Source organism: Rhamphochromis sp. 'chilingali' (assembly GCF_963969265.1).
Source record: "Rhamphochromis sp. 'chilingali' genome assembly, chromosome: 18".
NCBI classification, from domain to species: Eukaryota; Metazoa; Chordata; class Actinopteri; order Cichliformes; family Cichlidae; genus Rhamphochromis; species Rhamphochromis sp. 'chilingali'.
In genome coordinates this window covers 16,418,316-16,433,535 of record NC_137945.1, presented here as the reverse complement: position 1 = coordinate 16,433,535, position 15,220 = coordinate 16,418,316, and the positions used below count along the sequence as shown (strand labels likewise).

Sequence of the window (15,220 nt, the reverse complement as noted above, 5' to 3'; positions counted from 1 at the left end):
TAAGTGTGCTTTATAGTGTGGAAAATACATTATACAGAAGAAAAGAATATATCGTGATATATATCGATACCGCACATGCTTCAAATTATATCGCGATATGAATTTTAGGCCATATCGCCCAGCCCTAATATTAGCATCAGTAATAATATATATATATATATATATATATATATATATATATATATTTGTGCCGAGTATGTGCCGAGTATAATCTGGAAGTCCCGAGGTCAAAATGGGAGATGCCCCCAAGGGTGGTGGAGAATGACCGAGCTAAGATCCTGTGGGACTTCCAGATACAGACGGACAAAATGGTGGTGGCTAACCAACCGGACATAGTGGTGGTAGACAAACAGAAGAAGACGGCCGTAGTGATCGATGTAGCGGTTCCGAATGACAGCAATATCAGGAAGAAGGAACACGAGAAGCTGGAGAAATACCAAGGGCTCAGAGAAGAGCTCGAGAGGATGTGGAGGGTGAAGGTAACGGTGGTCCCCGTGGTAATCGGAGCACTAGGTGCGGTGACTCCCAAGCTAGGCGAGTGGCTCCAGCAGATCCCGGGAATAACATCGGAGATCTCTGTCCAGAAGAGCGCAGTCCTGGGAACAGCTAAGATACTGCGCAGGACCCTCAAGCTCCCAGGCCTCTGGTAGAGGACCCGAGCTTGAAGGATAAACCGCCCGCAGGGGCGTGCTGGGTGTTTGTAGTTTAGTACTTCTGAAAAATCTCACCCACACAGCAAATTCAAAAGTGTTAAATGTTTTGGTGTTAATAGTCTTCTTGCAAAAGTAGAGTTAATTTTACTCTAAGCAGAGTCACATTCTTTTAATGTAACTCTGAGGTGTAAAATGATAGTAGTTAAAATCGAGTGTTAAAAATGAGTGTTTCTATGTCAAATCTGGAGGTGTTACAATGGAAACATTAACTCTTGACCTCTTAACTCTGAACTCCTAGAGGGGCTATGACACCAACAGAGTAAATTCACAGACTCCGCCCCCAGCACGGCTCCAATCAAAGCTGAAGTGAAGCCGTTTCAGAACATTTTGCTCTACATATTTGAGTTGTTTGCCATGCTTGGTAAGTCATTTTTTCCAAAGATTGTTTCAATTATTATTATTAGCTTTTACTTCTGTGGCTTTTTGGAGTTGAGACAAAGCTGTGTGAAAGGCATTAGCCATGTTGCTCGCTGATAGCATAATATTCTGTTTTAGCTAGCTGAAAGGTATCGTTTGCGGGCAAATACCACAGCCTTGAAAAAAAGCTTGCATGTGAATTTTCAGTCAAACTTTTGGTCAAATACGCCTAAAACAATGTCTAGAATGTGAAATGTTGGTATAATGGTGCTACTTGAAGCCTGAAAACGATCGCCCATAAAAACAAACAAACAAACGAGCAAACAGCAGTATCAGACGTCCTGACTGGGTTCTACGTTAGCATAGATCCCTCCAGAGTTTTGTGCACACGGTTTAGGTAAAAATGAAAAAGGTTGCGGTTTTACATTTAGTTCAGTATTACCTGTTGCCTGTGTCCTTGTCTTTTGGGAAAATACTTTACACAAGTAATGGCTCAAAGAGGATTCCTTTTTTTTTTTTACTGTGCTGCAATTGTTTACTGGATTATTTGTGCCATTAATTAGTGTCAACTAATTTTTATTCAATCTCCACACAGGATATGCTTGTGAAGATGGAATATGGGGGAGAGCAGAAGTGCGCTGAAGTTCCACAAAGTGATGAATGAAGGACATGCATATTGTATTGAAGAAATAAGTGATGAGAATGCTGTTATTTGCATTTACCATGTCAGACCTTTTGATAAACAAAATTCTAATGAAAGTGAGAACATGTACACTGTTACATCTTTCAGATAATGTTTTGAAATTGTGGTGCACAGTTCAGAATAAATGTTTTTCAAAAACCATTGCGTCTTTTTAGTAAATGTTTATTTCCAAAAGAAATGTCTAGAAGTTCAGAACAGTAAAATTCCCGCTTTTTAGAATGAATTAGAAGATAACTCTTACGTAGTTAAACTAAAATACTCTTTGAGAGTTAATATATAAACTCTTAACACCAAGTGTTAAATTATCAACTCCAGACAGATTTGGTGTTTAACACTAAATCAGAGTTAACGTACCAACTCTCCAAAAAGTTAAATTAACACTCTCTGGTGTGGACCCATATAGACACTTTAATAGTGTTGAAATCAAATCCGACAGTGTTAATTTGGACATGCTGGATTTGCTGTGCACCAGTTAATGGGGTAAACTTTACTTTAAAATCAGTTTTTCGTACTATACAATGTGTTGTGACAAATATAGTTTTCTTAATGGAAATCTTTGTTTCGTCCCTCAATTTTCTGTTATTCACTTGAATTCGCTCTTTTTGCTTGCCCACCGTCTTATCTGTCTCTCAGATTAAAACCACGATTGACTTTTAGCTACAGCCACTCTTTTGTGATTGCTTCACCTGTAATAAGAGGCATAAGTAAAGAGAAATGGCTTTTACCCGAATCCAACTCATCTCTCTCTCATTTTGTGTTAAAAAGCTGTCTTTTCTATTCTTTAATCTTCGGTCGGTGCATTAAGGAGCCATGTTTATCAAAAAGCCCACACTGACAAACGCAGCCGCTGTCCATATTTAGTAACAGACTTTTGTGTTTCAGTAAAATTTCTGGGAGCTTATTAAACCCAAAGCGTACTCCTCTTATCAGCCTTAAAACACAAGGATTCAGCATTACACTTATGTCATGTGTTACATTTAGAGATCTGGGTCTCTGCTGTTTTTGTTCCCACCACTCACCAACACACACTGGATTAAAGTGAGAATATTACCTATTAGTTTCTCATTCAAATAACATCATAAAACTGTAACTAAACTATTTTTTTTATTATTTTGATTTCATCAGTCTCTTATATTAGCAAGCCTCCCTGAGTTTTTGCAGTGAATTTTGCAGGATTTCCTTTTGGGATTTCAGGATTTCAGTCATCATTTTGGGAATAAATATCTTTCGAAGTGAAATCCATTGCAGTGCTAACACAGACAGGTCGACTTCAATTCACACTGTCATTCATATCTATGGCCGAGTCACCACCTAACCTAACAGGCATTTCTTTGGACAGTTGGAGGAAACTCATCTCACCTCTAGTACATTTTTGATACCACAACATCAAAAGTAGGAGGGAGACCCAAAAAAGACAATATTCTGCTGACAGTTTTTAAACGTTTCTTTCCCAAATCAGCTTTTCTGTATTGGAGTTCACTAATAAAAATTATCTAGCTTCAAGTAGAACAGATTGAAACTGCTCCCACCAGAAAAAGTGGGTTTTTTGTTGTTGTTGTTGTGGATTTAAACCCACCTCCTTCCTTCCAAAAAGCAAGTTTTTTTTCCAGTTCATGTTTTTTTGCTAAATTGTGTTGTGTTCTTTTGTGGCAGTGATACCAGGGACACAAACTAAAGGCAACCATGGAAAAATTACGTTACCTTTGCTGTCATGGTGGGGGGATTTCCCTGAGCGCTTGTGATAAAAAAGCTTGTTTACTGACATGCCTGGTGGAGAAATCACAAGCTTTGCTTGTTGTGAGCTTCTTGTGCTCTCACAGCTTTACACCTGAGCTGCAGCTGACATTTGAGTGGCAGCGTTAGCGCTTTGTCAGAAAAGCTGTGGAATTTATTTAAAGTCCGAAGTTCTGAGTTAGGTAAAAAGTATATATGTAACAGGCAGGGAGGTCGGTGGCTGCAGTCATTGAATATATGAATATCTGGAAACCTATTACAAAGACAAACAGCTAGAGAGAAAAAATGTGTACATGAAATAGAAAGCTTGATGGTATTACCCGCTGATAACAACGACAAAGAGTGAATGCAAATAGGCAAATAAAGAGAGAGGGAAATAGTTTGAGGTAAAGTCCTCTCGAGGGATACAAAGACCGCAACTGCATGTCTGGAATAAATCTCTTTAATCTTCAAACTCTAAGCGTATTGTAAATATTATTTACAATAGTCACATATTACATACGGTAAATATTATAGATGTTGCGCATGTCAGCATCTGGATGTGCTGCGTCATGCTGGGCATCATGATTAGCTAGCGTGACTTTAACCAAAAAAGACAACCAGGACTGAGCCGCATCATTTTCCATCTAAATATCAATCTGACGTCAAAAGCAACACCAAATGCCAAAATGCATCAATTAGTGCTGAGAAGCAGTCCGAAATATCCCAGCACTTAAATTTGTAACAATCTACTGGCTCGTCAAAAATTCGATTAGAGAAAATTGCGAGCTACTAGACTGTGGCTATTAGAGATCAAATGAGTAGGAGATTTCTTTGTGTCCCAGCGCTTATTGAGTTTGCAGTTTGGCAAAGACAAATACCCAATAAAGAAAAATCAATATCAAAGAGACGAAAATAATCTAATAAATCTTTGCCCTTACTTGAGTCATAATTGATTCGAGGGCATCTGTAGCCTTTGTGTGAGCTTTATTAAATACGCTCATGTAAATGTACTCTTTTTTTTTTTTTATGGAAATAACAGAGGACAAAAAGGAAATTAAACAAATTAGCATCAGAAATGATGATAAATTCGATATTATCCTTCATACTTGAGGGACGAGTGAGATAAGTTCATTCATAAATGGCATTTGAAGATGCTCCTCATAGAGACATGACCATTGTGGTGACTATGCTCCAGCTCTCAGAGGGCTCTCCGTTTCTCTGCAAATGGCTCAACCATGTGACCAGACAGCAGATCTCCACTTATGCAGCCTGACAGCATCCTGACAAAACATTAGTCCTGCATGAGAATTCACAGATTAAGCTGTTAGTCAGCGTAATGGGACTCTCAGAGTCCGCCGGTATCACCTCTTATTATTATTGTGAATTGTGTCCATGCAATGAAAAAACAAACAGCAATCATGGGTGACTTTACTGGTGTGTTTCTGCTGAAACTGTTAACATGCTAAATAAAGTGAAGAGTCCTTTGAAATCAATTTTCTAGCTTTTGTTTCTGTACTTGAAGGTGGTTGAATTAAAATTTTGCTTTTTCTCCCCCTCTTTTCTTTTAGAGTGGGATTTGTTTGGATTATTGTCAATTTCTTTTACCATATTTAGCACTTTTTGTTAAACCATATTCGAAAACATCTCTTATCAAGTAGTGGGTGCTGACAGACAGCCTATTTTCCAACTCTTTTGGGACATTGGTATATAGATTTCTTTCTGTAATCTAAGCGATCCATATAAACACAACATTTGTTCAACGGCTCTATGCTTCAAAGTTTTATTTGTGAAATGGTCTCGAGTATAGGTCAGGTCACGCTGCTTCTTGGCGATTTTCTGCTTTGCCGTTCAGCAATACCCTGGAGTAAATCTTGTGGAAAGACCGAATCCCTTCCACCCAGACTATAAATGAACATGAGTCCATGTGCCTATACGATTACTTCAAGTCAGCTTTAGTCAGTGTATTCATTCAGGATTCTCTGGAGGATTTAGCTCGTGCCGTTCGCTTCAAAAATTGTCTGAAAAGTTGTGTGGTGACAGATGAGGAATGTGGAAGATGTTGATTTAATGAGCCTGATGTTGTGTGTGTGTGTTTACTTACGCATCCATGAAGGTGTGTTTGGCAAATTGGGAAATTGATTTATGGTAAAATAAGACTCGAGCATCTGAGCATGATGCGTAAATGCAGTCACAGAAGAGGTATTCAGTCACATGACCGCTCTTATGCTGTAGAAACAACCTCCTGCTGCACATTCTTTCATTAGCAGCTCACTGCCTGATATCATTTGGTTATAAGCGGCTTTGTTTATATGCACAGAGCAGCTTGTCTGTCGGTCACATTAAAATTAAGGTCTTTTAGTGGTTAAGCTGTTTACATGAACAGTTGATGCCCCATGAATGAATAAACCATGAACAAATTTCACAAATAAACCAAATGACAGAGTTTCTGCTGCAGAGTGAGAGAAATAGTAACTAAACATCCTTAAAATAACGTGGCTCAATATTTTTTGTGACCATCTAAAGAAGTCTCTATAGGAAATCCACAAAAAAGAAGAAAAAATAAACTCAATCAGAAATATTAGAAGTGAAAGTTCAGTTCCATACAAATCAATAGAAATCAGGTTATGGAAAGCAGATAATATCGGTCACAGATTTGTGTGATTCTCTTTTATTGCATACTTCATTTCAAAGTCAGGAGGTTTAAAAAACAAAAGAAAAGCTATAATGAAAAAAAAAGAAATAGAAAAGAACAGAAAACTCAAAATATCACCCTGTGACAGACTGCGACCTGGCCAGTGTGTACCCTGCTTTTCGCTCTATGGTAGCTGGGATTTCTCAAGAAATTGTGTTTTTTCTAGGAGTGATTTATACCAGTTTTGAAAGAAAGTCTCACACCATCCAGTCAACGCTCTCTGTCAATATATTATGGAATTATGTTGTAATTAAATTAATCTGGTGAGGTGCAAAATGTTGAGACGTGCAGTATGAATCACTCAGAAGGTTCCAGCAGAATCATTCATTTATTGTTTTTTGCCTACGTATATCATCTTACAATAGAGCCAACCTGATATATCAGCATGGTCAATATCGGGCAATATATCAGTACCAGCATTTACAACAGAATTAAAAACATCAAGAAGAAATAGAAACATCCTTCAACCATATTATGAGTCCTGAGTGCTGTTTCATAGTTTACCCACCAGAGGGCACTCTGCAACCTTACTGTCACCAACACCAACAACCAGCTGATTTTAGCTGACAGATGGTACACAAGTAATATATACAATTTGTAACAATTTTTTGCAAAAAGATTATTATTATTATTAAAATGTAATCTGATATTATTATAACTCATAATTAACAAATCAGGAAAATCTGAAAGAAAACATAACCCTCAATCTATATATAATATCTATAGTAGACCTATCATGATTAACATTTTTAATTATTTTTATTCATATTATCATCAGATGTTAAACAATAGGCTGTTAGAGTAAATTTTAAGCAGTATGTTGTGGGCATGGTAGTATTATCTGGTGCATGCATTCTTGCCTGGATCATTATGTGGGGTTAGATGAATGGCAAGATACGGATCAGTCAAAATCTGTAACAGCAGAGTGTCTTTCTGCAGGCTCAGGTAAAGTACAAGTCAATAGCGGCTCACATTAGCAGGAAAGACTTTTTGTGGCACTTTGCAGAGTTTGGTTTTTTTGCCGTTGTTTGCTGTTTGCAGTGACCTGTTGGGTCACTGACAATGTCACAACGTGTCCAATTTGAACCTAATGGGTGGCAGGCAGAGGAAATGTAACGCTTGGGTGGCTGTGACCTCTTTGGTTCTTCTCCGTCTCCAGGTAACCTTTCGAAAACCTGCACAGAAGATGGCTGGACCGAGATGCATCCTATTGACATTGCTGTGAGCTGTGGATACAATCTCAACAGCACTAGCGATGATGTGAGTAGACTGACACAGTCTCATAGTGAATGACCAGAGCTGCACAGCGGGAAATGGTGTCCAGAGCCAGCGGTCAGGAAGAATTGAATGAGAAGCTCTTTTCTTTGCTCTGTGGGTGGGTGTTATTGGCTGTATTGGGGAAATTACTGTATTGATTGGTTGCCACTGTGTACCTCATATACGCTTTTGTTCACTCCTATGTATTGAGTTGTCTCAAGTGACTGAGTCTACAGAATATATAGAATGAAGCTGTCAAAGAATACTGTTTATATTTTCATGTACAGGCTTTTTATTATTGTTGGACTAAATGTCAATATAATATAGAAATGTACAGAAATGTCAGGAAACAGCAAGATGAGGAAATTAATGAACAGCTGTTTGTTAGACTGCATTTTAAGAAATTTTCTTATAAAGCAAAAGTTAGCAGGAACACAGCAACATGCCCAACTAACTTAACAGCTTAATGCAGTATGTTCCTTAGTATACCGGTAGCTTGTCAATATACAGAGGAAGGTGCATTAAATTCACTGATTCATAACTGTGAAGTGCTGAGTTAGAACCCGAGATACTTTGACTAGTTCAATATAAAGTGTGGAAGTAGATAACCCGCTAGTCTTTACAACGCTAAAGATAGCATTACTTAGCATTACTGCATTGCTAAAGCGTACTTATTTCTACATACTGTATTTACATAGTCGCTAACTTAAAATTGTAATCTGATGCATGCAGGTTACGCAGTTCTGCAAAAAAAAGTTTTCCAGCTGCATGGGATAATTTTGGGTAAATTTGATGTTTTTTAGGTACTGAATCTAAAAATGATCTCCATTTCCCTCACAGTTTTTCTTTTTTACAAAACAGGAGGAGTTTACATTTTTTAAAAAAAAAAAGCACAACAGCAATGAAAAAATAAATATTTTATTACAATTAACTATGCATAATTTTTCGGAGATTCCTTACCTTTTGCTATGAACAAAATAAACCTGTTGGGACATGATCATCTGAGCTCCTCACACTGCCAAACCCACCGTACACTCCCCCTCCTACTGACCCCCTCAATCCCTCGCATTTTCTATTTGTATTTCTCTTGAGTCTCGCTCTTAGAAACATTCAATTCATGTGAGAAATCATTAGTGGATACGATTTTTTGACTCAAGTATAGGATACCAGATTTCAGTTTAAAAGGGGAAATGAAACTAAAAACATGAGTTTTGCAAGAAAACCTGATGTGATGGAATTTTTAAAACGTTTTTCCCGGTTTCAGTAAAAATCCTAAGCAGTTTTTTGGTTGCAGACCTGTGCTATTTAAGAGGAATACATGTTTGTGTACAGATTCAACAAAGAGTAACAATGTGTTCTGATAAATGTATATTTTAACTGTAAAGATAACCAGAGTAGCTGTACCCTGTGCTAGTCATACATTGGGAGAAAGATGGGATTAGAAAGTAAATCTATGGTTATAAGGTAATTTGGTTTGATGCTGTAACAAAAACATTCGTATTGTAATTAAAATACGAATGTCTTTGAAACACACTTGACATAATTGACACAGACAGGTCAGTAATAACTCCCGCCTCCGTTATCAGGCATTATGAGTCATTAGAAGTTATTCAGAATCCTTCCAGGAGTAGGACCAGAATAAATAAATCAAATGCTGCTCTTATTTAGTTCAGTTTTACTGCAGCCAGAGCTAATCTTGTCCGTGTTGACGAAGGTGGAGCAGAGTGAAGAGTGGATGTGCACTGCAGGGTGGTAAAAGCTTTCTTGGTGGGCACTTTGCTCTCTGAGTCAAAGAGGCGGCCTCATTAGTATGCCACATAGGAAGTCAGGAGGGACCTGGCCCGGTGAAGTACTCTAAAAGGAATTTGATGTCCATCTTACTGCAAACATGATATGTGTGAGTGTGCCAGAGGATGCAGGAGATCTTAATTTAATTTCCATCAAGCGCACAACATACAGTGGCATGGCAGTAACATAGCGAAAGCTGAAAGGATCCAGAAATTCAGGATGCTGTTACAGTATATCGCATGACTGGACTGATCCAGTATTTGGTAAGAGAGAGACACAAATCCGTGGTTCAAGAGCTCTTCAGTTACAACACTTAAAAATGACAGGAGTGGAGCCTAAATGCTTAACAACAATAATAAAAGACATCTCTAAGCCAAAAATTGAAACAAATCAATGTTTTGAATGGTTAAATCAACTAACACAAGTGATGTCACTGTTTGAGTGTGTAAACACGCACCGGCTGTTTCCTTTTCTTTGATTTGTTCTCTGTTTTTATGTTTCTTTGTGCAGGGAAAGTTTTTTTGGCAAGTGAAGATCGGCTACACCATCGGCCACAGCGTCTCGCTCGTCTCGCTTTCTACCGCTATTGTGATCCTCTGCATCTTCAGGTATGTAGATGCACAATAGCTCAGCTGTTTTATATTAAGTACTTATGTGCTATTTAATTGCACTCACTGTGAATTTCATTCCATCTGGATTAACTTATTTTTATGTGGTCAGGTGTTTAGAAAAACGATGACCGGAACAAAAAGTGAGACTTTTGTGAAGAACATCAGTACGTGCTATTATCTACAAAGCACGCTGACAGTGGCATTATCCCTGCCGGCTGATGTGACATGAACATTGTGACAAATTACACATTTCTGTGTCACGCGTCAAACACTTTTCACTGGAATTTGATCGTCTCTGATCACTGCAGCTTCACACCCGAGTATAATAGCAGGCTTAAACCAAGATGAAAGATACAAATAGCTTCCAAATGAAATAAACTGTCACTCAAACTCTGCTATCTTTTGATGGCGCATGCAGCACTTTGAAGGTTAGACGTTTGAAGTATTGCGGGATAAAAAAAGGACCGGCATTTTTGCTTGATAAGCCAGGGAACGATTGTAACCTCCTCAAGTGCAATTACAGTTCTGAGGAAGAATAAGAAGCCAGCTTTAAATTGCAACATCTTCACCCTAAAAGATAATGAATGGACATTTCAAGAGTGACTCGCATAATACCGCACATTACTTTTTTTGGAAAAACTGCTGTATGCAATTTGTCTGCCTGAGTAAGACGCAAAGTGAACTTTTCTCGCTGAATGCTGCAAAGAAATAACTTTTGTGTACAAAGACTGTATGTGTAAATGGGTGGGCCACATTCGAGCACTTCTTCTTCCTGTGTGCTACACCCCCTCCAAACACTGTAAAAACTCTATACTCTATATACTGTGCAGCTGCAAAAATTCACACCTAAGTGCATGAGCTGTGAAATGATGTGTGCTGATTTTCATTTCTTACATGGAAGCTGCTTTCTCTCAGTGTACTGCCATCCATTTCTCTTCATGGCCGCAGTGGTGGAGTAACATTTATTCTGAATTTTATTTTTGGTCACATTTTTCTTTTTGAGTCTTTTGCTGATCATGTCACCGGAAAGTGCCTTATTGAATTAGTTGCTGATAAGAGGCACTTTTCATGCTTTCTGCAAAGACAAGCAATAGGTGTCAAAGTGTGTCCACCTGAGAGTTTTGCTCACCGTCACGCACCCAAAGTCACAAGGCCGGCCATGGTCAGGGAGATAAAAGGTGTGAAGGTGTGAAATCAAAACAACCCACAGATTTGAGCCAGAAAGAGCGTTATGACCGTCGGGTATTATGAGCAGTATTAGTGCTATATGGTTCACTACACGCATTTCTAAAAGGCAACATATGGAGGAACCCCAACACATTAAAAGTAGATTGGATGAACAGTTGTTGAGCTCATACAGACATTAAAAGTCAGGTTTACAGTTTCTAGAGTCAGATGTGAGACCATCTGTCTGACACTAAAGGCTGACCGAAACTGAATAAAGAAGAACTAGAAGAAAGTAGAAGTAGAAGAAAAATAGGGATTTAAATGAAATAGCAGTTGCTGTTTGATGTGAGTATAAAATCTGGATAACATTGGTATCATGGCAATTTACTCTCCTGGGAATGAGGTACGGTTAAATGAAACTGTTATGATGTCCAAGGGAACATTAACTGACTGGGCACGTGCTGTACTCCAGGCGAATATTTACCTGCCCAGACAACAACCATTTCTGACTTAAAAAAGTGATCGAAGCTATTAGGAACCTGTTTTCCCCAATTACCTCTAAAGTATTGATAATGTAGTCAGCAGAAGAAGTGTTAAAAGAACTGATGTTTTAGGACTACTTGTTTCTACTACTGTAACTTCTTGGAAATCCACCTCTCCTGCCTATTTTCAAAGGTGTGTGAAGAACCATAAAAACCATTTATTGTGCTCTAAAACTGATCCACCCACACAGTGAAAGGGAACTAAGAAACTTAATTATGATTTAACTGTCTGTGAATTGCTGTCATTTTAAGCTATTAACTCTGAGGACATTGTGTAATTAGCATGCAGGGCCTCTTTATTGAATTCTCCGCGTGTCTTGTCGCTTTGTCTTGATCTGTTTTCTTGTATCTCTCATTCTGTGTGTCCTAGGAAACTCCACTGCACAAGGAACTACATCCACATGCATCTATTTGTTTCATTTATCCTGAAGGCCATCGCTGTCTTCATCAAAGATGTGGTTCTCTACGAGGTCGGGGAGGTGGACAACTGCTCCTCGGGCTCTGTGAGTTAATGCTGCTTGTTAATGACTGCTCTCCTAGAACTTCAGATAACTCAGCAAGACTTCAATACAGTCAGTATTACAGTACATTCAGTACAGTATTAGTACAGTATTGTAGCATCACTGATCATTATTGATAATTACTGACATTTTAAGTTCTCATATCATAGCTGATGAATAACTTAAAAGTTTTGAAAACGGCTTGTGTCAATTTTCAGTTTCAATCTCACAACAAAAGCCACATATTAGCCAAGTATGTTAATATTAAAATAGTAATAAAAACATGGACTTACAGCCCACAGTCTTTGATTGTTGTCCTTTGGCTTTCAACCATCACCCCTTCACAATGAGCCACAGTCCAAAGCCCCGTCAGGTGTGTGGCCAATAAACATGAGGTTCATGTTACAGAATTTAGCCACACAATGAGCAGAGGCTCACTCTATTTGTTAGTGAGCTTTGTGGTCGGCTGCACTACGTTAATGGACTCGCTGGGTTGACGGGAGCCAGCTGCTATCATGGCACATTTGAAAGAGACATTATAGAGACGGGTCTGGTGCTGCGGTGCTCATCGTGACCCCAACATTAGTTCCATTACAGCTGTTAGCATTGCTTCTGCTGTGTTTATCTGTATGTGTGCAGGTGTTCTGCATGCTCCATTCATTATCTCTTCTCATACAGCTGGATGTTTGCCATAGTTAAACACCCGATTAATTCAAAGCATATTTAAAAAATGCATTTTTTTAAGGTACGAGCATGGATCCGTGTCTGAGCTTCCTGTTATTCCCTGTTTTTCCAGTGGCATAATATCTCACAATTTATCCTCCTTTAGCGACTAACGGCAGGCTTTTTAAAACTCAGCTCCAGCAATCAATTTGTACTGATTTGCACATATTAAACTAAGCAGCAAGGCTTAGGCAGCCCATCTGGGTCCGTTTTCTTCCCCCTCAACATGCCAAGTGGGAATCAATTTATATGGGTTACAAAATTCCTGTCAGCCCAGTAACAGCTGCTTCAATGAGCTGTCCCAAACTTTAACTCCATGCACAAGGACTAAAACAGAACAAGACATTTCTGGATTATGTGAATATTTTCAATACAGCGCATGTTTTTGGAGAAGCTAGAAGCAAGACATTTCATACATAAAGACTTCTGTCTACTCAGACGGGTTGCTCGTTTTGTCTATATTCTGCCTGTGTAGAACATAGACTGCATACAAAAGATTGCCAAGGCCACTGAAAACAGAAAAAAAGAAATCACTCACCCATACTGGAGACTTTTTAGACAGGCTGCAACATATTTTTGGTATTAAAAGTGCTGCAAACAAAGTCAAGAGACCCAGTTCTTGGATTTAAATTAACTGAGTTGATGACTAGCAGAGAGCCACCAGCACAATGTCAGCCTCGAATGCTAGTTTCTTTAAGTCTCCTAGTCATTAAAAATCCTCACGTTCAAGCCAGATTCAGATATTATCAGATAGCCATAGATTATCATGTTTATTTAGCTTTCAAAACCTATTTCCCATCGAAAAATTTTTTTTTTAAATTCAACATCTAAACAATATCTCCATCTAAAATGTACTACAGTAGAAAGTGGCTATAACAGAAAGCATGTCGTGATTGCATTTTGCATTTTAGATTTTTAAGAGGTAGGTTCTGTCCAACTACACATCATTATTTGTTTGTTCTTCTTTCAACTCTATTGTCGTGACAAAGACCTGACAGCTTTTTCTGATTTTCTTTTCTTTATTGTGACTTTATTGTCTTCTTTACTGTCCACTTTTCTCTACCCATAATGCCCTTCAGCCCAGCCCTTCCTATTGTGTTGCTGTACTCCAGCTGCTAAAGTGCTCAATGTATTCACTCTTACGGAGTCTTTTTAAAGGAGCACAGTTTATTGGTTTTTCTTATCCATGTGATGTCTTCTGCGTAGGATCTCCGCGTTGCTCACTCTAAAGCTGCTTGTACAGGCTTGTAGATCTGACCAGCAGAGTGAATTTAGAAACACTGCAGACAAAATCAGCCTTTTTATACATGTCATTGTGTAACAATGTCAATAGCAGCCTGCCTCCCCAGCATTCAGCATCGGCAAGCTCAATTTTGAATGAACTCATCCACCCTCACGCAAATGTTGTTCAGCCAACCAGAAGAGAGCTTATTGTGTTTTCCTGTGCTATGGAAATCTTGTGAATGCAGACTCAGATGTCTTACGCAGAAACATTTTATTCAGCTATCATAATATCAAGCAGAATGAGCACGCCCAAACAGGCTGTGAAGGTGTATTGTTTCCCAGCGAAGAAGCTTATTCCCTATCAGGGCATCTACTACTACTACTCATAAATCTACTAATTCAGCACACTTGCCACTTCAGTCACACTCAGCTTCGGCTAATCTCAGAAGCTATGGGTCATTTTGTTCTTTGGGAAAACATTCTTTAAATCCAATCTTTCGTAAATGCTTCATGAGTGCTTCAGTGTTAATCCTGCTCACTTCCTGCATTATATTTCGGAACATTTCTGCACTTTGGCAGCTTTTCTTTCACTGAATGAGGCAGAGAGCTTATAAAGTGCAGGCTGAATAGGACACAGATTTGCACTACCTTTAAAGCCATTATTTACAAAAGTTTCATAAGTAGTAACTCGCTTTTTTAGTGCAATATGTCCATGGAATTTATTGATAATAAAAGAAGCATTTGAGTGAATCTCTGCTTCCAAGTTATTAATAAGGGCACAAGAAAAACTAATTGTCATTCTACTGCAGTCATAGGATTCATATTGATATAAAAGAACACAGATATATACCTGCTTTCACCAACAGGAAACAAACAACTCCAATTTATTCTTTCATTTTCTAAATGCAGTTTTTGGCCACAACTGGGAATAAATTTCACCGTATCATCTTCAACATAAGGTTGTCCCTGTTAACTAGATCATTGTATGATTCATGCTTTTGTGTCCATTGCCAGGTTGGCTGCAAAGCAGTGATTGTGTTTTTCCAGTACTGTATAATGGCCAGTTTCTTCTGGCTGCTGGTGGAAGGCCTTTATCTGCATGCATTGTTGGCCGTTTCCTTCTTCTCCGAGAGGAAGTACTTCTGGGCTTATATTCTGATCGGCTGGGGTGAGAAAGTCTTGTTTCTTGTTCTATTAGCGAGACCTTATAGAGTGTCAGCAGTACAT

At 38.5% G+C, this 15,220-nt stretch overlaps 1 protein-coding gene across 1 annotated transcript in view; it reads left to right on the top strand.

The window, feature by feature from the left end:
• The window catches only part of vipr1b (vasoactive intestinal peptide receptor 1b), a 53,769-nt gene that overhangs the window by 27,203 nt on the left and 11,346 nt on the right, over window positions 1-15,220 (top strand). Inside the window, exons 4-7 of the mRNA XM_080865719.1 lie at window positions 7,341-7,441; window positions 9,737-9,834; window positions 11,917-12,049; window positions 15,008-15,161. Of these exons, the coding sequence (XP_080721845.1) occupies window positions 7,341-7,441; window positions 9,737-9,834; window positions 11,917-12,049; window positions 15,008-15,161 (486 nt within the window). The remainder of the gene's footprint in view (window positions 1-7,340; window positions 7,442-9,736; window positions 9,835-11,916; window positions 12,050-15,007; window positions 15,162-15,220) is intronic.